Genomic DNA, 27787 nt, shown 5'->3' with positions numbered 1-27787 from the left:
AAGGAGATGAGTGGAGTGATAAGGGATCTAAATTCAGATAGGAAAGAGGTGAGGATGTTTGTGAGATCTGTTGTGTTAGGAGGGGGGATACAAGGTATCTAATAATTAAGCTTTTGGGAAGTGGATGAGGTTTGAGGAACAGAGGGATGAGAATGTTGGGATTGAGTTAGAGGATAATGGGTGAAGGTTGCGATTGTGGCAGGGCCGGAGTTGCCTATTCTGATCCTCCAGTCATTTGAGCGAAGGACACTCCTAGTTTGACAATTCTTGAGGGTCTCCTGGGTGGTCTGGTTGCATCTTCTTGTCTGGGACCTGCCTGTTTTCTGGATGCTAGATTTTTATACGTCTCCACACCCCTTGTAGTTTGCCAGATGCCCTTCTTTATGGCATAGTGCACACACGGCAGGTGTTTGCCTAGGCTTGCTGCATTCTCCGAATTTGTGTTGTTGGCCACACTTGACGCACCTAGGTAAGTGATGACAATAATGTTTAGTGTGGCCATACTCTTGGCAGTTGTGGCATTGCACTATTGTTTTTTTAGGGTAGGGTTTTTCAACTATTACTCTGGCGTAATACAGTCGGTTCACATTATAAATTACTTCAACTCCAGGTGTTTGTTCGAGGTCAACGAAGAACAAGGGCAACGCTATTTTGTTTGATGCACTATTGTGGATCTTTGTTATCTTTTAGTGCGTTAACTACTTGTCGTACTACATATCCCATGGCCGTAAGTTCTTCTTTGATAGCTTCCGGTGGTGTTGAGGGGTGTAATTGTCTGATGACTACTCTGAACGCCCTCTCCTGACGTAGCTGGTATGTGTGGTAGTCAGCTTTTGTTTCTGATAAATATTTTATAATTTTCCTGTATGTGAACTCACTCCTAAAATCTAAATTTGAAGACGTGGAGTTGTGCGATTTCTACAAAAAATACCTCGAAGGAGACCATTTTCCACAGCTCAGAAAATTCGCAAGATTGATTTGTGCGTTTGTCAGTACTTGTAAGTGCGAACAGTTCTTTTCAATGATGAAAGTTAATAAATCACACCATCGTACAAAGTTGACTGACGATAATTTGGAAAATTCTTTATGTCTTTGTATCAGTGGAATTAATCCTAACATTGACGTATTAGTTTCCCAAATTCAACCTCAGGTTCTCATTGATTTCGGTGTCGCTATTAATCTTTCGTAGTTTGTAATAATTCCAAATTTCATGATTTAATTATAATGTTGTACCTTTTTTTTCATTTCATTTTGTTATTTTAATATATTGTATTATAATAAAAGTGTTGTATTATTTCATGTCTGATATTTATTGTTAAAAATTATGATTTGAATTAAATTAAAATTATGATGATTATGATTTTTCGTTATTTTTAACAAAAAATGTTGGTCATTAATCTTCTGAAGATTAAGTAGATATACAGGAAATACAAGAAATACAGATGTCTATGAACACTCAAATTGAAGCAAGTAAATGCAACACAAATGTTTTGGCCTCAGCTCCTGATCTGTGAGAACTAAAACTTCTTGTAGGCAAGAAACAATAAATACTTAATCATTATGCAACTAAAATTAAAAAAACAACTTACCTTGTGATGATGAGTCCATCAAGGTAAAAAGAGAGATCAACCATCAAACAAAAAATACAATTTAATAATAATAATTTACTTTTAAAAGTTCTCATTTGATTTGTCAATATTATGCTATGTTATTGATCTGGCAATTCAAAGGGAGTAGATGTGGCTCTGGAGAAATCACAAAAGGTATTGGCTTATCAGGTTTTACTTTTCTAGCACAAATGCCTAATTGATCAGCTTTTTCATTACTTGATAACCATCACACAGATCAATAATGTGCTGTTACCCACTGTATGACAACTTGTATGGCTAACTTAAAAAATCAATTCATGAGCCATATTAACTTGATTTATGAAAGAGTATAAATCATAAATCAATCTGGATAACAACTATCGGCGATTTGGTCTTTTTTATGGACATAAAGGGAAGAAATGTTACTCTGATTTGGGTATTTAATTTATTATTATAAAATTTTAATTTTATATTTTAATGATCATAACTTTAAAAAACTTTTTTAATTTTTGTTTTTGTTATGCTATAGATATATTTTAATTTATTAAATGCATGATTATACTGCTGTTTTAATTTTTTTCCCTTTGTTATTACTATAATCATCATCCTTATTTAATATTTGAAAAGAATCAGAAAGAAACTTTTTTACATTTATCTATCTATCCATCTATATATATATATATAGATAATGACCATCTTCTTCATATTTTTTACATTTACTTCTATTTATTTTTATATTGCTTGTTAGTTAGAAATTTCCAATTTGTTAATTAAAGTAAACCATAAATTATTTATTGGTCTCTATGGATAAAATTTTTGTTTAGAATGTCGTAAATTTTATTTTTTAGATCTTGTTAATGTTATTGTTTAAACTCATGGCTGTACTGATGAGGTTTTATACTATACTTTATTTATTACATAATATCTTGCATGTTAGGAGTAATAATTTAGCACTGCATCACTACTTTTTTGTAATTGGGTAAAAAAAAAAAGTTGTGTCCATATTCTAAAAATTGAATTATTTTCTAGATATTATTTAGTAAATTTAAAAATTTACTTTTAAGAAATTTTAATTTTATTTATTGTATATATTTGAATATTTGTATTAATTAAATAGATTCAAAAGTGATATTTTTCAAATCATTTCTTACTCATACTACATTTGATTTTTTATATCCATGCACTTTACTTTTGTTTCTTATAATATTTAATATGTTGTAGCAGATCCTTGGCGGATGATCAGTAACTAAGGCCAAAATATCATTGCTTGGTGATAGTTTATCATAACCAAAATACCAAAGCTTCAAACCAACAAGAAGAGAATGCCACATTTGTTTCCCAAATTTGTATTTAACTTTTAAAGAGGAATCTAGAATATAAAATATTTAGATACAAAATATAAAATGTATTAATATTAAGAGCCAGGGCCGCCCATAGCTCAGTGGTTAAGACACAGTCTTACCAATTTGATGTCTATTGGCGGTGCCGGTTCGAATCCGGCCTGGGACGTCGACTTTTTTCATTGAGTGGTGGTCCCACAAATTGAAGAACTTTGACCCCCCAACCATGGTTAGGCAGTATAGGACTCCAATGGGAGTCTTGGCCGAAAAAAAAAAAAAAAAAAAGTTAAGAAGTATAAAAATATAATATTAAGAGCCAATATAGCTCAGAAGCACTAGGGGAAAAAGCAGGAAGTTTACATATGCAAAAGATAATATATATATATGTAGGGGTCGAGAATCCAAATCAGAACTTAGATATTGAGACAGTTAACTTTCTCAAAAATAAATCATTTTAATAATGAATACTAGAATGGCTTATTTTCTGGGGTACACTACTAGCTAAAATTGCTAAGTGTCCAATATTTTAAATCCCAGATTCACCTTAAAAAGTTAAATTAACCTCTTGAAGAGATGTGTGGGATCCTCTCCTTTCCTTGTATTTATGGTATCTGTAAATAAAAATTCCATCATTATTCTAAATTTGTTCCATAAATTATGCCAAATAAATAATAGAAAAAGAGACACAAACAAACTTTGAATCCGATTATATTTCAATTTTTTTTTTCTTTTTTTGTTGCTTTTGAAATAAATTTGTAACAATAATACTTACAGAAAGAATGATAAACAGTTTCACAAAAAATAAAAAACTATAAACAGTGTATGCATAGAGGATGCTTATAGCTTACTTAAATTTTATAAAATTAATTAAAGCTTCAGAATTACCAAAATAGAACTAGGCTAGATGGAACAATAAAATGAATTCAATTATAAAAGCAATAAAATGAATAAAAGCACTTATTAATAAAATGATATGGTATTTAAATATTATATAAACTAAACTGCTTTTTATCAAAAATATGTAAATTTGCACTTAATCTAATAATATTTATAAGTTATTTTTACAATAAAAACATTTCAATAACAATCAATGTGACAACCAAATTAAAAATAATTTGGTTCCAGATTATTTTGTTAAAATTATAAGTTCAATGAGAGATATTTGACTTTTATTTCAACCACAGGTATGCCTATGGAATAAAAGAAATACTTGAAAATAATCCTCAATCTGAACAATATTCCAATTATTTAACAGGTACAAGTTTGAATTACATCTTTACAAATTTTATCTTAACTTAAAATTAATTATAAATATAAATTTTAAAAACTTATGATTAAACTCTATATATATACATATACACACATATCAATTCACTAGTGCTAGGTTTAAAGGGCTGAAGTCATTCTTTTTGAGAAAATTAAGTTTAATGTCTTCTTGACCCCAAATTCTGTTGTTTTTTTTTTCATTGGTAGAAACAGTTTATGTTTCAGATTAAGTCAATATTTAATAAAGACTCATCTAAGACTCCAGCGATTTGAAACCAATGAAAAATGCAGATTTTTTTTTTACGATAATTACTTAAGTTCTTTTGACCAAACACCAGTGAATTAGTAGTTTAATTAATTCAGGTAGGTATTAAGTACTAATATTATAGTAGCACCTAACTTCTAAAAGCAATTTAAAGAAAAAATACAAATGAGTAATCAATATGAGATCTCTATTTTTTATTAATTTATTTTATTTTTTACAACTTATAATTCTACTTACATAAAAATATAGCATAATTTGTCAATTGTTAAATACTAATCAAAACGTATTTCATAAAATTTGACAGCTGATGCAAATATGTAAATACATTACATTTTAACTATTTATGTATATAAATAAAAACATCCAGATTTCAAAGGCTTATAGTTGCTAAAATTATATAAATAAATAAAACAAATTGATTAACAAATAACAATGAATTTGAATGAATAATAAATACATCCAAATTTAAATAATATTATTATGATATTAACATGTAAAAGTTTAAAACTTAATAATATACATTGGTTAAAGTAAATAAATGCATTTATTCCTCAATTTAAGCAGTACAAAAAACAATGATTGCTTTGTTATATACATGCATTTCTTTCTTTCAGATGTAATACAAGTTAGTCAACAAACTTACAAAATATACTGCACGAAGAATATATAAAACCTGCTAATATTATATCAAATACTGGTACCACTAGGAAAAGAATATACTGAGTTCAAAAAATAAAAGTCAGGGTTTTAACTTTATATACAATGATATATAGATATGTATATATATATTTATATAAACAATATATATTATTATTTCCCTGAATAAATACATGAAATAGGAAACAAAAATAGCATATGAAACATAATAACATCAAATCTCAAACAGTAAAATCTATTTTAAATAAACAAATATAATAAAAAGATAAAATAGTGCAGTTGTTTGTTTCTGAGATGTTACTGGTATCAGTCAAGGTCAATAGGAGTTTGGAATTGAGCTGCCAACCTCAATTTTCCTAGAATGGAAAAAACAAAGTATTTACTAAATTGAGAATAACTCTTGAACAGCATTAATTTACTGATTTACACAGTATATCACTGAGTGCTATGAAGTCAGTAGGAGAAAAAAAAAAAAGGTGAGGATTTTAGTGCTGAACCACAATACATCGTTGTTCATGGTATGTACTACTATTTTCTTGTTGGGTATTGAAAGGGTTAATATAAGTGATAATGTAAGATACTAAATAAGAGAAAAATGTGTCAGATGCAAGTGTGGCATCTTGGTTAATAGTCCAGTAAAAATATCTGAAAATTTGGGATGTACCTAGAAGAAAATTTAAATTAATTTCTGCCAATGGATTCATATGTAAAAAGTTTGAAAACATGATGGTAAAACGTTTATCATTCCCTGGAGGTCTGTATCTCGAATAAGACAGATCTTTCAAAATGGTTGCTATATATTTTTAAGTTTACTGACAATAACTCCAAAAATATTACAAGCAGCTGGAATATCATTATAAACTACATAATAGTGGATTTAACGAGTTTCATTTTGAACCGTATATCGGTCATCAATCATTTTTGTGAATGTATATTAGCAAATATCATGAAGAATACTATATCATCATAACCTACTTCATGTTGCATTTAATGAGCTATAAATTGAGCACTGATTGAATTCTTTATGTTCAGTATTTTCCTAGAGACAGTTTTTCAAACACCAATATTTTTTTCCCATTGAGAAACCAATACTTTGTGAATTTATTTGGGCAAATAAATATCATGGAAACTGCTACTCTTTCTGAGGCTATTCATTATAAATTACTTTACGGTGTATTTAGCCAGCTTCAGATTGAGCTTTAATGGGCATTTATTCATCTAAAAGTTTCTGAGATTTCAAACATTTTTCAAAATATGACTAATTTTAAATCTATGTTGCAAAATGTCAAATTGTATAAAAATATTTGTAAGCTGCACTATAAAAGTAAAAATACCTAAGACTTATCATATTTCATGAGACAATATTATAAATCAATAATAAACAAATTGTTTAGAAAAAAAATATTGGTGTTTCAAACAACTACTAGATCTCCGAAAATATTGAATGTTAAGAATTATATAAGGATTCTATTTGAAGCTTTTTAATGCACTATGAAGTAGTATGTAATGACTATTTTTTAGGGATATTCATCATATTTACCAAAATATATTGTCACATATATATTATATATGTAATATATATATAAAATATATATTATCACAAAATGTTTTTCCTTTTGGATTATTGTTGTTCCAATATTATTTAGAAAAAATATCAGTGTTGAAAAACTGTATCTCAGAAAATAATTAACGTGAAGATTTCTTTCTAGAACTCAACAACTATTAGCAAATTTATTTAAAAAAGTATTGAGGGAGTATTGTTCAAGATATTGAGCACTAAATGAAACATTGGCAAATTTTTTAGTTTTTTTCTTAAATAAAATTAACTTCCGAGGTTGCGCTCTTGAAATAGTTCAATACCTACTTTTCAAGGGCATTTATTGTTTCTGTTGTTCAGTTCAGGTAAAAAAAAATAATCAATTTTAACAGTAAATTGATGTTAACCGTTGAAAAAATAAATTATTATAAAAAAAATATAATTATGATGAGTGGTCAGAACAAAAACACAAAAGTGGAAACTTTTAATATATGAATCTTAAACTTCTGGAAACAAGAAACTGAATAAAAAAGAAATAATATTAAATCTATTCATAGTAAATAGGTTTCTGGGTAAAAATCTAAATGCACTGCACTACATCTGGCACTCACACCCCTGGCAGGTCAAAATAGGTTTCCCTTAAAATCTAAGATGATATGTAGCTCCATACACATACATATTATATACCAAAATTTGCAGAATTTTAAATTTTATTGATTTACATGGCTAAACAACCACTAGTTATTAGCAATAAATAAAAAAAATATATGGTGGCCAAATTGAAAAATTTATGATCTTAGGCCTATGCAACTCCACGGAGCGGTAAACTTTTTATAATTGATTTTTCAAATAGTTTTACACTAGAATCGATTGAAAGAAATTAGTTTACAATTACTTCTCAGTTAAATTTAAATTATACAAGGCTATAAAGCAGCAATAATGGGTGGTGAAATTAAAAAAGTAAATTTATAACTTTTTTCTCTGGCATTTCTTGATTAGATCATCTGTTTGGCCATGAGAAATATATGGAATAAAGATTACAGCCACAAGGATTAGCCACAGCAGTAATTATTTTCATTTTTATTTCTTCTTTATACTTACTTGAAACTCATTTTCGTCTATTATTAATTTTCAATATTTTTTAATATTTGTCAGTCTCTTTTTCTGTATATTTCAGTAACAAATCTATTAGAAATAGTTAAGATATTTTAAGGTGTTTCTTATTATTCTAATTTTATATCTTATTGCTAACAACCTGGACTGTTTTTTTGATTTCCTGCATATCTCATAATTTGGTAAAAAAGTGCATGCTATCTGCCGGCTACAGACTTGGTCCTAAATCCTCCTGTCAATGAGCCACGTGAGAAGCTAAAAGAGTGGCTACTCGCCACCTTTGGACATAAGACTACAAAAGAATCAAGAAACTGGTTGGAGGAGCAGAAGCCAGGCGATTAGCAGTTATCCCGTTTTCTGCAGGAAATGCAGCAGTTGATCTGAGGAAAGGTTCCCGAAGATATGCTCAACGCACTCTGGCTAAGGGGTTACCTGACAGAATACAAGTAGCCCTAGCCGCCAATCCAGCAGGCCCAGGTAATCCTATCATGGTTAGCCAACCAGGGCCTATCTTCAGGAAAGGGCAACATTAGCAGCAAATGATCGCCTAATTGCTGAGATTGCTGCTTTCAGAGCACAAATAGGAGCAGAATGAGCTGTAGTGTGAACAGTACACCCAGCTGGAATTGCAGGCCCTCAAAGCATCTCTACTTTCAGCATGATAAATTCAGAGAAAAAGCGACTAAATGTTTCAATAATACCACAGGAAACCACCTGAGGCATTAAACCAGTACCTGCAACCAACAAGGACGGTTACGTCATTGAGGTTTCCTACAATAACTTTTCATGACCAACAAGAAGTTTAGGGTCAGATAACTGGTGGTTACTGGAGCCATCTTATCTGTCAGCCCAGTTAAGACCAAGTCGAGTATGGTGTTCACTCTATATGCAGCGAATGGAACACCCATTATCACATATGGGAGCAGGGTCCAGAAGCTTAACTTTGGGATCTGTCATAAGATGATATGGCGATTCATCATGGCAAACATGAGTCTTCCCATCATTGGCGCAAACCTGCTATACCACAACAATATGATGGTAGGACTCGTCAGATGTCAGCTAGTGGCCCAGAAGATGGGTTTATTACATTGGTGAGAAGGACTTGCAACATAAAGCAAGATTGGAGAAGTTGCTGGTGCCAACTATTTATTCAATACCAATTGTTGAGTGCTACACCACCTTACTATGCTGGTACCTGAGGATTACTCAACCGAAAACCTTTGTTAAGCAGCTGAAGCAAGACTTCGTCTTCTACCATATTGGGACTTGTGGTGCCCCAGTCACCAGAGAGATACTACATCATCAAACGGAAGTTAAAAAAAATGGAATGAAAAATGAAGAGGGTATTTGCAGGTGTCTTATAGGCTGGACTTCTCTATGCCTAGCCTTTTCCATGGGCTATGTCTTCATTCAAATCAATCATCATTCTTGACCAGAATATTAGATAAAGAACCTTTGTTAAAGAAATACATTGTTAAGTAAATTAAGGATGTTAAAATGTACACAAAGCTACTGAGAGTTGAGAATAGGCGATTTCAGTAAAGTTCCTGAAGATAAATAAGCAATTATTTCCTCCTATTTTGATCCTGAATTATTTGAAGTATAAAGTCCCATCTTAGTACTAATTAGATCACCCACAAAAACAAATACATTACTCGCAATCAACCTTTAAAATCAGAAATATTTTATCCAGTTATTTAGCAGTATTTGTAACTAAAATAAAAAAACAAAACTGTCACTTGAAACAGTTTTTGGAAAAAAAAATAAGATAAAACTAGAAAAATAAACAATAAAACTGTTACAAGACTGGTGTGGAAGGTTATTCTAAGACATCAATCAGAATAATTAAAATGCTATGAATCAATTATTACTATTTCTCAACAAGCTTAACATTTGAAGTTTGGGAGGGGGTCATGCCTATTCCTCTGAAAATAGAGCATGTACACTAAAATAGCCTTTATTAAGTTGTTTACGTGTACTTATTTGAATTAGCTCATAAGCAGATCGCATTTCTCAATCTATCTCTACTATATCATTGTGAAATTATTTAGTTTTGTTTGACTTACGTTTCAAAGCAGTATTTGGAGTTTTCTGCTTTTCTTGTTCCTTTGGTGATAAATCTCCTTTTTTATCAACTTCCAGCTGTAAAATATAAAAATTAGTTTAATAAAAAAACAAGGAACAAATGTAAGCATGATCAAATCCCTATAATTTATGTACTATTTTTTATTATTGTCTATCCTTAAATTAGAATTAAAAAAGGATTGTCATATAATCATCAAACAAAAAAAATTGTAATTTAAAGTTAAGCAAAATATAATTTAAAGAGAGAAAGAAATACTTTATTCATTCATGCTGCCCAAATACATCGGGTTGCTACATTACACAGCATACTGATCAAGCCGTGACTGAACAAATATAAGTTACATATTTTTACAAGATATAATGTAATAGATAGATAAAAATTTTTCTTTCTTTCACAGTTTTCTTTTACAATTAATACCAGTCTACAAACTAACTACAAGTTTTCGATTTATTTCTTTTTTTTTTCTTTCCCTTCTATTTCACAACCCCTATTTCATTTGATCAACAAATTCCCCTATATAACAAATATTAAAATATTTAAAATAATAAAAAATAATAACTAAAACAACAAATAAGATAAACGATGCATGCATGTCATCCCACTTCTGGATAAACTCCCATACTCATTAATTTCCATGCATGTGGTGGTGTATGATTCCCAGGGAGTCAAGTATTATATTTTCTGTCAACCTAGCCACATCCTGGAGATCGACCCCGAGCTCCTCCATGAAGCTCCTAGTTGTGCTGGGAATCGTTCCACGGGCTCCGAACCAGAGGCCTCTCACGTTGAAGTCTCGTTCTCCGAAGGCCTCACGGAACTTCTCCTTGAGGGAAGGGATACATTTATCGTAGATTTCCTTCTTTTCCCTATCTACCTTATTTGCCTGGTCAAGGTCGTTATTTTCATATCTCACGGTGGGATCCAGAATGATTGCCGACTTCCCCTTTTTAGGGAAAGCAACAATATCCGCATATCTTGTGGATCCATCCGTATCTACGCAGTAGACCTCGTCAAAGCAGGCAAAATCTCTTTCTTTTAGGAGCTTCATTAACTTGTATTTCACTCTATGATGTCGGTGTGTTAGGAGGGAGTTGTTGGGGCATTTCCCCAGCACATGTGCTGGTGTTTCCGGCTCTCTGTTGCATTTGCGACAGAGGGACCCAACTTCTCTATCCTGTCCGGTGTAAATAAAACAAAAACCTCCAGAGTTTAAAATCACAGTTAATAAATAAACTTTAAGGCATAGGGAGATGGCTGCAAAACCCAGATGAGACAGGATGGTGTGATCAAACCGACTCCCCCTAGCCTTCCAAGTCACAGGGAGGACGCCAGTGATGAGTCCATCCTACTTCAGTTGACTGAATATGACCCTGAGGCTCCCATGGTAGCCTCTGCTACAGCAACAACATATTATTCAATTTAAAGCTGGCCCAAGCGGCATGATTCCTAGAAGGTAAAGTGAGATGTTAAAAGCTGCCACTACTGACAGGGCTAAACCTAAGAAAACAATATACAGGAAGAAGAAATAGCAGGAGGAAGGCCTATAAGGACAGGCAAGCCAAAAGGGAGGCCATCAGTAAGAGGCACCAAGCTCCTACTTCTGAACCAGCTACCCATAGGCAGCCTAAAACTATTGGGTGGCTCTCCTTTGGTTAGGCCTAAGAAGTGCGGACCAGGGATAGTTTTTGAACTGATTCGGGAAGGGGAAGCTAACTCATCCCTAGGCTCCTCATTTCAGAAATTGAGATGTGAATGAACGAACTACACCCTAATAGGAGACTTCTGGAGTTGGATAACCAGACTGGATCCAGGCTGATTCTTACTAATGTACTCAAATGAAGAAACCAGGGACTGACCAATTCCTAAATTTGTAGTGACATGGTCTGCTGAGGTTCCATGGCCCACAAAAATTGGTATTGGGACTCAGGGAGCTAAGGTGATCAAACTTGGTAGGCTAGTCCAACTTCTGGAATACTAAACTGAATTGGTCGGATCTGATCAATGACAGTTTGTGGAACTTGAAACCGTTCTAGACCACCTAAGGACTATCTTCAAGGTGCTGAGTAGCACTAACACCGGGCTGGAAGTACACTATTGGCGTTTAGGATATGAGTTAGTTAGACTAACTGTTTGGAGGTCACCCGTAATCTCAAGAAGTAGTAATTCCTCTCAGTACATACAGAAGCTAGTCTGGACTATAAATAGTAGTAGCATAAGTAGGTGATAACTATCTATATTTTATATATTGCTTAAAGCCTCTCAGGCAATGGGGTTTATACCAGAGTCATGGAGGAAATCATAGATAGCTTTTATTTCTAATATTGGAAAGGAAGACTATAGTGTTGCTAAATCCTATCAACATCTAAGCTTACCCTCCTTTTTAAAGATCCTGGAGAAGTTGGTAGCACTTTACTTTACAAGCGAGGTGGTACCAATAAATCCCATTCATGCCTCCAGGGAAAATCTAATGAGGCTACCTAGTTATGGACAGTCTATTTGGCTACTTAAGACTTGAGGATGCTGGGAGATACGTTCAGGCGTTTGCAGATGATGGAGTGATCCCCATCATAGAAACATTCACGAATACTATCTACTACTAGGACTAATGCATGTGATGTGCAGAGATGGTGAACTGAAATGAGGTTTTCAGGAAACTTATCAAAAACAGAGTTGATTTTATTAATTAGGAAGCGGAAATTGGGTCGACTTTCAGACCCCGACTTTCTTCAGCAATTAAGTAAAAATATCAAAAATACCTTGGTACTAGTTTGGATGCTAAACTTAACTGTGGACTATATTTGGCATAACTCAAAAGAAAAGCTAGTGCAGCCTTTTGGTAAGTAAGACATGCTCCGGGCAATTCTTGGGGTTTTAACCCAAGGGTTATGCACTGTATTTGCACAGCAATAATAAGACCTAGAATATATTATGGAAGTATTGTGTGGTGGAGAGCCCAAATAGGGCTTCCCATAAGCCAACGATCTGTCAGATCCAAAGCTGTATCCAGCCTGTATTACCATAACAGGGTCGTTTCGCACAACACCAACTAAGGCATTACAAGTTTTACTTTCTCTAATACTGCTCCACTACTTGATTACAGAGGGAGCGGTACTTGCAGATTTAAGAATGAAAAAAAATAGGAGTGGAAAGAGATGGGAGAACCTTTTGGCCATTTGAACATCGTCAAAGTGGTATAAAGGGAGTTAGAGAAGAGAGAAGAGAAAGAAATTTATTCATCCATGCTGCCCAAATACATCGGGTTGCCACATTACACAGCATACTGATCAATCTGTGATCGGACATATATAAATTACATATTTTTATATGATATAATATAATAGAAAAATAACTTCTTTTTTTTTCCACAGTATTCTTTTACAATTAATACCAGTCTACAAACTAAATACAAGCTTTTCAATTTATTCCTTTTTTTCTTTCCCTTCTATTTTACAACCCTTATTTCATTTTATCAACAAATTCCCCTATATAACAAATATTAGAATATTAAATCGAATAAAGTAATAAATAAGTAAAACAACAAATAAGATATGCGATGCATGCATGCCATCCCACTTCTGGATAAACTCCCACACTCATTAATTTCCATGCATGTGGTGGTGTATGATTCCCAGGGAGTCAATTATATTTTCTGTCAACCTAGCCACGTCCTGGACATCGACCCCGAGCTCCTCCATGAAGCTCCTAGTTGTGCTGGGAATCATTCCACGGGATCCAAACCAGAGGCCTCTCACGTTGAAGTCTCGTTCTCCGAAGGCCTCACGGAACTTCTACTAGAGGAAAGGGATACATTTATCGTAGATTTCCTTCTTTTCCCTATCTACCTTATTTGCCTTCATATCTCACGGTGGGATCCAGAATGATTGCCGACTTCCCCTTCTTAGGAAAAGCAACTATATCTGCATATCTTGTGGATCCGTATCTACACAGTAGACCTCGTCAAAGCAGGCTAAATCTCTTTCTTTTAGGAGCTTCATTAACTCGTATTTCACTCTATGATGTCGGCGTGTGTTATGAGGAGGGAGTTGTTGGGGCATTTCCCCAGCACATGTGCTGGTGTTTCCAGCTCTCTGTTGCATTTGCGACAGAGGGACCCAACTTCTCTATCTTGTCCGCTGACACCTGGGACTCCACGTAGGGGTACATAATTTATATTCAATTTCAGGGCATTGGACCATTCAGAGCTCGTAAGTGAATTACGTTACAATTCTGCTAACCACTGCTGGATAGAAAACCCGCTCTGGACACTCAAGTTAATTAACTACAAGGTTAAAAAGATTATCTGCACTGTAACACTGATAGATCAAGGAAAGAATGGACTGGTATAACAAGTGCTAGGATCTATATAAACTATTTAGACATAGAACCAAGCTTCCCATTAGGGCAAGTATTCAACTCTTTTTCAGGCAGAAGTATTTGCCATTTATTCGGCAGCTACATGCTTTGTTAATTCAAAAATTTGTCAACTATGTTAATTCAAAAAGCAGATTGGTGTAAATTCACTTCGCTAGCTGCCAAGCCACAACATCCCCCTAATAGCCTAACTATCGATGATGGATGCCACCTATACTCACAACTGGAGATACTTCAATCACACAAAGCACGGGCTGCCTCAAAAGGCCGCATGTTGCCTGGTTCAACAGTGATTGTAAGAAAGCTATACAACTTGAAGAAAGGCTTTCAAGAAATTTAAAAAATAAATGAATATAGAGAATGTGGTTGAATGAAAAAAAAAACAAAAGACAATAGGTAGAAGAATTATAAATGATAAAAAAAAGGAATCGAGGAAATCATTTATTGAGTCCATTAACTCTTCTACCCCATGTAAAGTCATATAGGATAAAATAAGGAAAATTATTAGCATATAGCAGATATACTCTAGATAGTGAAGGGAAATTGTGCGAGGATCCAGATTTAATAAGTAATATATTGTAATATATGGTATGCCAAGGTATAGTCTTCTGGGCTCTGATAAATACTTAGAATATGAGGCTCCCTCCAATGAGTGGCCATCCTTTTTAAATGCCATTAGAAAATCAAAAAAGGTCTACATAGAGGAATAATAACTAATATAAGAATTATTCCATTGGTTTTTCTTGGGCTTGGCAAAAAGGATCAATAGGCCTTTATTACCAGATACATTCCCCCCCCCCATCAGTACCAGTACCAGTAATAAATAAACTGCTGATGTTAAACCAATTCAGGCATCACCAAGACTTTCAAATACAGGAGTAAATAAACATACATTTTATATGGATCTTAGGTTATTCACAAGTTAAAATAACAAAAAATTAACATTTCCCAAAGGAAGTAATGAATTACAAAACCTCTGACACTGAATTTATCATTACTTTTGAGACAACTAGTAACTTAAGTTGGGTGAACACAATAGGACAAATTAGACTCGCCTGAATTTGTAATATATCTTTTCAACACAGAAATTGAACACCAATCATTGTATCGTCCAGGTTGGTTTTAAATTCAAGTTTTGCTTGGTACATGTATTTTTGGAAAAGTTTAATGGAGGAAACAAAAGTATAACAAATGAATAGTACGTTACAAGGATAAATATTTATTCTAATAAAGGTAAACAAACTTGAGAAACTATATTACAAATTATTGATGACTTTTATCATCTAACAAAACTAAATTAAAATGACTAAATAAGTTCATAGAAATTTTACAAGTGCCTGTTTAACTTTATCAGGATAATAAAAAGCAAGATTCTCACTCTTCAACATTAGTGATCTAAGTGTAACTCGTGGATTTCTATCCTTGAAATTCCTAACAAGTCTATCGATCTGTTGTCGTTTACTCAATACACATTTTCCTGCCTCTCAACCAACTAGATGTCCTTTCTTCTGACTAATAAAACAGTGCTCCCCCTAATTATTTCCAATATCACTGGTTTTCCGTTAAATTAGTATTTTGACTGATTGATATTAACTTTAAATATTTTTGAATGTAGAACATACCAGCAGGAATCATTGATTCTTCATTCTGATCATTTGAAATAAGTGTTCAAATGATTAAAAACAGATTGATGCACAATGCCATCTGCAGGGCACTGCCACACTTCTTATATTTCTGTATTATATGATCTTGCTATGAACTTTTAAAAACTATATAACAATTATTGTTGGATGAGGATGATGTTTAAACACAAGAACTCGCAGACCAATTAAATGTGATATGAGAACCCATCTCCATATGTTGAAGATCCAGAAAATAGATCCATTGAAAATGGATTCAACATGGACTAAAAAACTATAAAATCGCTAGTGAAATCCTGCTATTCAGGTACAAAATAAAATTATTTATCTATTGAATAGTGGCTGGTGATGAAAGGTGTATATATTTCAAGAAACTTAAGTGTGAAAGATCATGAGCAACTCCAGATAAACCATCGACATTGGCTAAAATGCCAAATTGAAGACTCTGTTGTGTTGGTGACATAGATCAGTATGATTTATCCTGGTAAAACTATAAATAATGGACGCTACCAACAACAAATGATCAATTTGAATCAAGTTTTGAATGAGAGACAACACAGAACATAAAAAATGCTACTCAAAGTGATTTTGCTTCCTCAAAATGCTCCATCACATACAGTGAAACCAGTCAAGGAAATGATAGAGGTATTTGCCTCAAAAAGAGGGACAGTTATTTAGAATGTCATTCAAAAATTGTCACAGAAATGGAAAAATGTTGTAGCCAGTAATGGGTAATACTTGAATAAAATATTGTTTCAGTTTTATGGACTAACTGTGTACTTTCTTTACAAACATTCTGTTTTCATAATTACAACACATACCTGGTCTATTAATAATATGGATAAGGTGTCTTCAAACTTTGTGCCCTAAGGCCCACACTGATCCCTCCACTAACCTCCAAGGCCCAGTTCATCATACCAATATACTTATTTTATTAAATAGTCAAATTGTTCAGTTTAAGTATGTTAATCAGTTATTTTATAGTAGTTAAATACAAACATCCACATTGCTGCCAGTGCTAGAATACTCTTGAGATCCCTACTCATTTGGTCAAACAGAAAAGCATCACATGTAAACAGATACCAGACAAAATCTGAGAGGTTTAGCCAGATAATAGTTCTAGATTTTATCGCATGTGTGAGCACCTTTGAAAGATCTGTGGCAGTTCAGTTGAAAAAACCCTAGTGTACACCATCATGAAAGCCATTAGAATCAACTGTGACTAACAGATTTCATGTATAAATTTACCTTTTCTACCTTAGGTGAAAGATAAACAGGAATAGGTAGCTGAGATGGATGAGGTGGCCTGGCAGAAGGTGGTAATAGTCCTTTGCAGGGCGAAATCAATGAAGAAGCCGCAGCTAAAAGGTTAGATGGCAGGGTCTCCATCTCAGGTAATTTCACAACAGGATCCTAGATAAAACAATAACTTGTCATTTCAAAGAATCAATATTGACAACTTTAAGAATAATTTACTTATTTATTAATAACGGATGAATTTAAAGATATATTATTCGTTACAATATATTTCCAATAATGGAAAATCATTGATTGACTGTATAATTAATAAAAGAAAGTGTGCCTGGTGCAGTCAAAATAACTCAAATAGTAAATAAACTATTTATTATGAGTCAACATTTTGCCACATGTTACAGGGCTTCATCAGGGCTAAAAAAGATACAAACAATCTAAATTAAGAAACAAAGTAAGAGAATAAGATAACATGAAATAAAAGTAAACTATGGTTTGGTTAAAAATGATGTAAAATGTGTGAAAATGAATACAAAAATGAACAAATTAAATAAAATAGGATAAGATAAACAGTGAAAAGTGTAAATAAATAAAAAATGAAAAAAAGGTTAGACATATAATGAAAAGGGAAATAATAACAAATAACAAGTAGATAAAAGAGAAATATAAAGAATATTGTACACATTAAAAAACGGAAAATAAGAATAAAATAAAGGTCAAGAAAAAAGGAAAATAAAAACAAAAACTACAAATAAAGAACAAGAACAACTACCATACAGAATGAAGGAGAGTTAAAGAATGGTTTTTGGAAATTTAGTCGTGGGACTTCAGGCCAAGACATATGGAATAGTGGATTGCAAGGATTTTTGTATATTGCCAGAAAGAATGAGGACATAAGGAAGGGACCCGTATTGAAAAAGAGGTGGAGTAGATTGAGAAGAGTTGTCTAATAATAAATAGTTTATTTACTATTTGTTATTTTCACTGCACCCACACCATCTTCATTGTCAATAATTAAACATCTACTGTCTATAAAAATATTTCCCAACTAAGGGGTCAATATAATTTCCTTACTATTTCTATCTTTTTTTTTTTTTTCCAAAAGCCCCTTATTTCATTTCATGAAAATCATCCTTTATCTATATATTGAACTATAAAATCGCCATTGTATAAACCATATATATATATATATATATATAAATATTTCTATTGTGCATGTAATTGCCTATATTTCGAGGATACTGATTTTTCATTTGAGCATCTATGGGACAATCCATTGATGAATATAGTTTTCAAATGGGTAAGCAAAAGCAGTAGATGAAATTTTATAAAATTTGTTTTATTATTAAGACAAGTCTTTAAAAATATTTGATTTGCTCATTGAAGTTGATTCATTCATTAACCAAAGTTGTCTGGTGAGAATTCAGTAATCCTCTAGAGCAGGTTTATGAAAAACTATCCTCTTTAATTTACCATTACACTAGACTGAACCAATATTCAGGTCTTTTACTTGAGAGTTTCAAACTGAACATTTTAACAGAGTTCTATCTAAAATATTTTTTTACATTAGATTTCCCTCCTCTTCAAGTGGATCTCATTCTCACTTAACGGAGCACCACGCAGGTGGTTGTGGGGACAGACACTAAAAGTGATCAAGTTGCCCCTTTCCTGCTCAAGATGCAAGTTGAAAATAAAAGAATTATTATTGGGGTAAAGCATATTTGAAATCTTAATACAACACCTGGTTAAAATTGGTTGTAAACCATGGATGCAATTTAAACAGTGGTTTAGGAACTAAACAATAAAGTATGCTACAGATTAACTATTATGTTGGAGTTCATAAAAATTATTATTATATTTAAATTTAACACAATCATTCAATTTTTCAGTTATACTCTGCATTATCTATAAATATTTTCCATTTTTTCTCTAATTATGGATGTTAATGTATTCTTCCTTTGAAATAGCAAAGAGTAGAGAAGCTAGTATATAATCTTTTCTTCAATTTAGATAATGCTTCTGACATGGAAAATTTAAATGACTTTGGAACAGAGATAATATAAACTGCTAATCTATCTATTCTGTAATTTGAATAAGTCACACGACACTTGACAGATTTCATTATAGCACTGTCTTTGGTTTGTGCAGCCTTTCTTAACAGGAAATAAGTTAAATTACCCATACTGTTGATTTAGATCAATAATGAGGAGTGACAATAAGTTATTTTATTTAAACTTAAATGAATCATTAAACCCAACTTTAAATTTTCACAATTGAAAAGGAACTCAGAAGAAGGAATACTTCGAGAAACCAAAATGAATACATAAAAATTGAGCGAGCTGTATAAGTTGAATGGGAAACAAATACAGGAGTAGGAAATCTTACCAACCTCCAGCTGATTATGTTAGAACTTACTCAATCCTATACACGTAGGCGCTAAAAGCTACAAAGTTATAGCACAACTTTAGCAAACAAATAAGTGAAAAATAGCAGTTAGGCTCAGAAAGTCCTTCTAATGGTAACCAGGGCATACTATTTATGTTCTTTCCCCCTATTAACTTTAATAACGCAATTGATGTTGTTTTCATTGTATCTTCAGATTTACTGACCCTTGTTGTTGTTAAAATAAACTTTTTATAAATTTATTGTATTTATAACCAATATAAAAAATATGAAATGTTCATGAATACCAAATTATATCGGATGATTTTTTTAATGACATATTAATTGTTTTTTGAGAACTTAAAATATAAAACAATTCACCCTCGCCTCTCATCTCTAATAATCGAGAAAAAACTGATGACCACAGAAATAATATATAAATAAAATTAAACTAAATGAGTTATGTATACTTACAGGGCCAGAAGCAGTCCATTTTGAACCTGAGTGATTAGTATCATCTGAATTGAGCTTAAATTTTAAAAAATAAAACAAGTTAAATAATGAAAAAATAAATATTAAGTTTTAATAATACTTATCAACATTCATTTGATCACCATTAAAATTAAAGGTAAAGTATTTCACACACACACAAACACAACAAAAAAAAGGGTTTCCATAGAAAAGAAAAAAGATAAAATTTGTGGTAAAACATTTATTGAAAATATAAACAAGTTTTAGTTCTACTAATTAAACAAGAAAGGGTTATTTTACAAAAACTTTTAATTAGGAAACATTGTATCATTGTTCATCAAAACCAGCCAAACATTCTAAATGGCTTTATTTTCTTCCTTACCTCATTTGGAGAGATTTCCACTGACTAAAAATACCTCATGTCCAAATATCCCATGTTTCGATAATAAGATATCGATATCTCATCATCGAAACAATCACATTTTATATTTTATTGTCTATTACATCTTTCCCCTTTTAGTAATTTAAATAACACAGAACCATAATTATATTCAGAATCCAAACTATTTTCAAGTTTCAGAAGTCTTTCATCCAATCTTCCTACATAGGAAGCCTTTTGACTCCAATATTTGCCAAGTTTTCCTTTCTTTCAAGGACTCCCAGTCAGCACATTTAATCATCTAACTGTTCCATTTTTAAAAAGCCCTGTTGATAAATTGGGAAGTCATTTTCGGAACTAACCATGGCAAACTCAGCTGGATCTTTTTTTTCCAATTACAACTTAACACTCCAACATCAAGTACCTCAAAGATTTCATTTTAAAATTTAGATTCCACCGGGCTGATAGGAAAAACTCACTTTTCCTGACATAATTAAAACATAATGCTTCAATATCAAATTTAAAGTCGATAACCATATCCTTAATTTTTACTTTTTCAATCCATGACAAAAGACTTAACTTATCCAACTGAAACCGAAACTAACCCAAGGCCAATTTTAAAGTAATTACTCTCTACTCCACTTTTATTCTTCATATAGGTCTGCACCTGAATTTTATTTGGAACAGAAAACTTTAGTATGTTTCAACCTACAAAACTTACACTCTAAGTGTTATAAGTAGAGAGCAATTTTTTTTATAGGTTTATCAGAGCAAAGTTTCATGTTTTACTCTTTTACGGCTAAATTCCATGATTATAAGAATAGACAAATTTGAGGTAAGGCAATGCATTAACTCATATAGAGGTGAATTCAACCTTTGCAAAAAAAAGTGATGTATAATCTTAGAATACTATTAACTAGTAGTTTCAGATAACTATGAAAAAGTTCCTTTTGAATATATTTTCTTTTTATAGAAAGGATTTATACTTCAATTAAAACCTAGATATCAAATAACCCCAAGCTAACCTCGGTCAAGGCCAAGGTTTTGAAATAATTTTACTTAAACATGATTTATGCCACCTGTGTTGCTCACAGATTATGGAGAGTATTAAAAAAAAAAAAGTCTATGATATTTTTCCAGAAGTAAATAACCTGGTTAATAACAGTAAACAAGTAATGCTCACATCACCCCAACATATAGAGATATATAAGATTATTATGGAATGCCAACTTCCAACTGAACCTATAGTTACAAGATGGGAACATGTTGGTATATGGTTAGAATCTACTTTATTTTATGCAGAAAATTATAATGAATTCAAAATTTGTGTAATTAATTGAATGAAAAAGCACAGTCAATAAAAAACTTGAAAACATAAATTTGGTTTCATTAACGTATGATTTTAATAGCAAAATTGATTATTGAATAAATAAAGTGAAATACTACAGAATGTTGGAGAAAACCTTAAGAAAATTGAAAACGAAAAAGGAATAATTATTGCTCAAAATTCAACTCTGTTGTAAAAAAAATATATATATTCTTACATTCTTCTAAAAAAAAAAAAAAAAATACAATGGCTAAAGCAGGGAATTTTGACATCCTGCGACCTGGTCGCTCACAAGCAATTGAAACCATTGATGTTAAGGCAATAGTCGATCAAAATCCATCGCAATCAATGAGAGCCATTGCAGAGGTCCTAGACGTATCACATACAAGCGTAGAAAATCATTTGCAGCAGCTCTGCTACGTTTCTAGGCTTAATGTTTGAGTCTCCCACTCTCTGACCGAAGCCAACTTGGCAACACGCATTTTCATTTGCGATTCACTGTGGAAACATCAAGAAAACGATCCATTTCTTATAAGACTTGTGACAGGGGATGAAAAGTGGATTGTCTACGATAATGTGGAGACACAGCAACGAACCACCTGGAACCACATCTAAAGCGGGATTGCACCGAAAGAAGATAATACTTTCTCTATAGTGAGATTTCAAGGGTATGATTTTTTATGAGCTGTTGCCACGAGGTGTATCAATCAATTCCACTCTATTCTGCTCACAATTAACAAAATTGGATGAATCGATTTGAAGAAAATGCCCAGAACTGACAAATCGAAAGGGTGTCGTCTTCCATCATGATAAAGCTAGGCCCCACACTTCATTAGTCAACCGCAATAAATTGTTAGCCCTTGGATGAGATCTTCACCGGACCTTGCTCCTAGTGACAACCACTTATTCTGGTCTCTATAAAATTCCGTAAGTGGAAGACGGTTTGAAAACGAACAGGATGTCAGGGAGCACTTTGATCACTTTTTCGCTAATTAACAACAGACATTCTATGAACATGGGATTATTCAGCTGTTGGAGAGATGGGGTAAGGTAATCGAAAATAATGGACATTACATTGTAAATTAAAATAAATATTATGTACAAAATATACTTAGTTTTCTTTCACAAAAAAAAAAAAACGGAAAGGACTTATTTGCCAACCCTATATTTATTAAACAATTAAGTTGATTATTGCAGGTTTTTGGTTTTATATGCACATTTTGGGTTTTTTAAAGCATATTTTTAGGTTTTTTTACAGCACAAAAATTTGGTCTCCGATTATAAGTTTGGTCTTTTTAACTCTTAAATGGTCCATCCTAACCTAATAAAGTATTAACAATGGCTCAATAACCTTTCCTTTGAATGGCTCTCCCATGCTGTTACTACTTCACAAATTTCAGTAGCTTTGTGTAAACTAAACTCAGTATCCCTCAAAAAACGTTCTTGTTAATCCTTTCCTCTAATACTGAGTATAATTCTATCCTGAACGATGTTATAGAAGTGAACCCTCTTATAGACAATTTTTTCTCAGGACAGTGAAATTTTTCATAACTACTTATTTCATAATCTTCAACATAACCTTTATTGTTAAATGAAAAATAAATGAACTCATCTAGTTTTTCATCTTCTAGGACAGGTTGCTACCACAAAAAGTTCAATTTTTTTTCCTTCAATATTTGATCCAATTGTTACTTGGGTTCCATTTAAAGCTCATGGACTCTGGAGCTCTAACATTAAAGGACTCCGTTATACACTTGATTGAGGAAATTCGATTACACCACTTCTGACACTATGTTTTATATTCATGGGATATAAGGAATACACACTTTTGTGATCATTAATTTCAATTATAAATGTGATCTTGGTTACAATCACATTTTATGTTTTGCTATCTATTATAATTTCTATACAATAATTTATAATTAGCACCCAGGAATCATTATAAGTTAATGAAGCCATTGTCTATAAGCCACTTACTACATGATATCAACACAAGCAAAACTGAACAATTCCTAATGTCCAATGTAGTTGTTTTTCATGACAGTCACCAGTCAGCGCTCAGTCATTTAAAGAAGTATTGAAATATAATAAAATATGTTTTCAATATTTTGAGCTGAAATCGAGTCAAAAGATTCACAGGATATTACAGAGTGACTTGAGAAATGGAACTTGAAAATAGGTTGCTCAGTTAAACACAATACCCTCCATTGGGTCCATATCACTCAGCTCAGAACTCAGCCAAAATTTATTTAATAGAAGAAACAATAAATATTAGCATTTCTAATATTAAAAGAAAATGTTAATAATATAAACTATAGTTAAGACTAAATAGACTCATGTAAAATTAAATATTATACTGATTAGTGTATAAATGAACTTAGGCCAGCAATACATCATTTAAAAAAAGAAAATGTTTAAAACATCTATCTTGTCTTGTAAGCAGATAAATAGTTCAAAATATATAACAGAATGTAATTTGAAAAAAAAAATAGCAGATAAGAAATTAGAAAATAACTGACATAAGTCAAAGAATATAAAAAAAAAAATTATAAAATTAATATAATAAAAAAGAATTGCATGACCCAACCAAGTCTAATTACAATTATAATAGGCGAAGGTAAATATTTACTGATGATTAAAAAAATATTTTCTGGTATAAAAAGTTCTATGAACACACTTACATTTGAACTTCCTGAAAGGATGCTGCTTGCTGAAGAGGGTCGACAAACTGCTTTTCCATTGGAAGTTGGATCATTTTCTAACAATAAAAAAAAATACTTTTAAAAAATTAAAAATTTGTAGGGATAAAATAAAATGCTTTAAAAAAAACCCCAGCTAAATCAGACTAACCCAGTCATGACCATTGCAAAAATGCATAACAAGCTTTAAATTATTTTTTAATACTATTTTGTTAAAAAAAATATTCTTTAAAGTTAGAATCAAAATTAATTTAACTATAGGGCATGTGAATTACTGATTTTAACTAAACCTTTTTTGTGCTTCTACGTCAAAAACTTTGGACAATAAAAAAATGTTAACCCCCTTTCAAAGTTTGAGGTTTAACGTTTCAATATAGAATTCAAAAATAATTTTTAAAAAATCTGTCTGTCTTTTATCATATTTTTTTCTTTTTTGGAAATTTTTCATTTTCAATAAATGCTTCAGTATCTTATTACCATTTCAAAAGAGACACAAAAATTGAGGACATTATATCAACTGAAATTACAAGATTTCTAAGGATGATGACACTTAAATGGAGAAAAAAAGGACCTCTGAGTTATATTGCATTACTTAAGTAAAGAAAACAAGTTCTACTTTGAATAAATTATAAAATGTTTAAAATCAAGGGTGTTAGACTATTTCAGGTCAACCAAACCTGTACTTAGATTGTTACCTTCATTTTTCAATGATAAAAAAACTTTTTTTCATATTTTCTTAAAAATAATTTTTTTGGCACTTGGATCACACAACACTTTATTTTATAAAAACATGAAATTTTTTTCATAAATTAAAAAAAAAAAAACTATTTACTTATTGCAAGATCCTTATTTAGTAAAACATGTCTCTTGAAGGATTTGCCTTTAACAGTTGCAATAACTGGTAAAACAGCCAAGACTGCAGATAAGCTTGGATAGTCTGCTAAACTCCCCCCTCCTCGTGAATAGGCTACTTCCAATGCATTAAGGCTCATGTGACCATCATGAGCATTCAGGATTTGTACCAAGCGTCTTCCAACTTGATAAACTGGGCTTAATTCCACAATATGCACACCTCCTTCAATTAATACCTATTGATACATAGAAATAAAAATAATCAACCAAGTGCAGTATTAAACTGATATAAATCAAACATAATTTTCAGTGTTAAGGTAATTAAAACATTTTTAACCCTTTAAAGACTCCAGGCGCATATATGCGGTCAATGAAAGCCTGCAAAAAAATATTCTAAAAAATTTTTTTTACTTATATAGGTAATTTACAGTAACATTTAAAAAAATCAATTCAAAATATATTAGTTTTTTATAAATTAAAAAGAATTTTTGAATTGTACCGGTTGTGTGTGTCAAAAAGGAAGAGAGTATAAAAAAAAAAGAAGAAGCAATTCTGTAAGTGAGGAAAAAATATTGATGAAAAGTGGTCACAAAGTCAGCTCATACTTGCGGTGTGCCAGTACTATCACAATAAACGTTCCACAATCCTCGTGGCATCTTTAGTATTTAAAGAGTTGAAACGGAAATAAATTTAATAGCCTAAATTTACCAAAATACTAAATACTCCATAATAAAAATTAAAACTTAAGTATTTAAACACTTACAACTATAGCATCCGGCAAGTGCTTCATAAGACTTGCTGGAGTTAGATGTAGGGCGTGAAATGAAGAAAAACAAGAAACCAGTTTATGCAAAGGCATTCTACCTTCTTCGGAATGAATCAGAAATTTTCTAACTTGAGCCATGATCTGTTTTATAAGAGCTTCTTCCATTGGGATTACAAGTTTTCCATATTCATTTTGTTCTAGCTATAAATAATAATAATAAGATTATTATGAATTTTCAAAGATTAATCCTTAACATTTGGAGATATTAACAGTAATTAAGAATAGGTTTATGAAATGTTTTTGTACACAACCTCCTTGTTTTTTTTAATCATATTCTACAATCATATAACATTTATGAAGAAGCTGTGTTATAATTAGTAAATATAAATAAAAAAAAAACAGTACGTGTACTGGAAATAAATCAGTAATGGTTCAGTCCCCTACACTAGAGAATATAAGTAGACAAATCTATAGTGTGAGTTCCGTTTCCCTGAGAAGATATGCCTTAGTTTTCCAGATAATGGTTCTGATTATTATTGTCTCGGTTTAGGCCCCCATTGCTGACAGCATTTCTTTTGATGATAAAAATTAAATATGAAAAAGTCTAGGACAGGAAATGATGAAGTTTTGGTGAAATGAAGGTACTACCTCCCGCCAGTGCTATACCTACGGGGAATGGTGGATCACCCCAAGCTCCTCTCACCTAGGGCACCAGGGCAGAGGCCTATTTTTTTTTCTAATTTTTCTTTAATTAACATTATTGAAAAAACATTTAACACTTTTTTTTTTTTTTTATCAAATGAGAACGTTTGTTGTCAAATTAAAAGTTAAAAATTTATCATAATAAAACAATAAAAATTACTGTACATTACTGTTCTGTTAAAGATTAAATTTATTTATTTATTCCAGCGTGTCACACACCAATAAAGAGAAAATTATACGGTTTTATGTGGAATCCAAACTACAGTTAAAGATGTCTTTCATGAAAAAACTTTTGAGGTCTAGTGGAATTGGAATAAAAACTTTTTAGATTTTTTAGAATAGAAATATGAGGGATATAATATAAAACTATCTCAAAAATTAAAATTTTATATTTCCTAATGATACAGGGGGCAAATGTTCATGACAATTTAATTCCATGCTGACACCGTGTGAGCTACTAAAATGAACAGCTGGCATGTTTTCAATAGCTGAGTGTCAAACCAATGAAGAAAAAGAAATGGAAGAAAAACACAAGCAACCACCAAAATTCAGGAAAAAACATGAACATACAATGTGACATAAGTAACAGGCCTAGGCAAACCTTTGACTCTTGATATTATAGAGTAAAAATTTTGAGATACCCTGAGACTGAATCTCTGGACGAATACTGAGGTAATGTGAGTCATGTGTGACATTCATCAATCAGAACATGGAAGAAGAGGAAGTCAGGTATGGACACCAACGGGGAATGAAACACTGTTCAATTTTTCTTTTCATATTGAAAGAAATAATTAATTGGAAAAATTAAAAAAGAACTTATAGATAAAGTCAGAAGCAATAATAAAAACAATTTTTTAAGTGAAAAAATCAAAATGTTTTGGATGTCAAAGTATTGCTTTCTGGGAGAATTACTCATATATATATATTGTAATATGCTCTTTTTTAGTAAATAGTATATTTTGATGTATAAAGGGTTTTTTAATGTTTTATGTATGTTTTATTTTATGTATCATTTTAATATTCATTTGTTTTGTTTATCCAAAAAGCAAGCTAACCAATTTTCATTGTTTATAATAACTTTGTGATTCAAAACA

The 27787-nt window shown here is 31.7% G+C and overlaps 1 protein-coding gene across 4 annotated transcripts in view; it reads right to left on the bottom strand.

The window, feature by feature from the left end:
- Positions 1-4513: 4513 nt before the first annotated feature.
- Marf1 (meiosis regulator and mRNA stability factor 1-like protein) overlaps positions 4514-27787 on the bottom strand; it is a 60889-nt gene continuing 37615 nt past the window's right edge. For all 4 annotated transcript variants that reach the window (XM_014434543.3, XM_014434545.3, XM_067048030.1 and 1 more), the window contains 7 exons: positions 25989-26192; positions 25206-25461; positions 24356-24432; positions 19972-20025; positions 17113-17277; positions 9834-9909; positions 4514-5473 (listed from right to left, as the gene is read on the bottom strand). In XM_014434543.3, coding sequence (XP_014290029.1) covers positions 5424-5473; positions 9834-9909; positions 17113-17277; positions 19972-20025; positions 24356-24432; positions 25206-25461; positions 25989-26192 — 882 coding nt within the window. In that variant the 3' untranslated portion in view covers positions 4514-5423. The remainder of the gene's footprint in view (positions 5474-9833; positions 9910-17112; positions 17278-19971; positions 20026-24355; positions 24433-25205; positions 25462-25988; positions 26193-27787) is intronic.

This window comes from Halyomorpha halys, unplaced genomic scaffold (assembly GCF_000696795.3).
Source record: "Halyomorpha halys isolate HHAL.00 unplaced genomic scaffold, Hhal_1.1 Scaffold1389.1, whole genome shotgun sequence".
Taxonomy (NCBI): Eukaryota; Metazoa; Arthropoda; class Insecta; order Hemiptera; family Pentatomidae; genus Halyomorpha; species Halyomorpha halys.
This window is presented reverse-complemented; position numbering and strand designations above follow the sequence as displayed.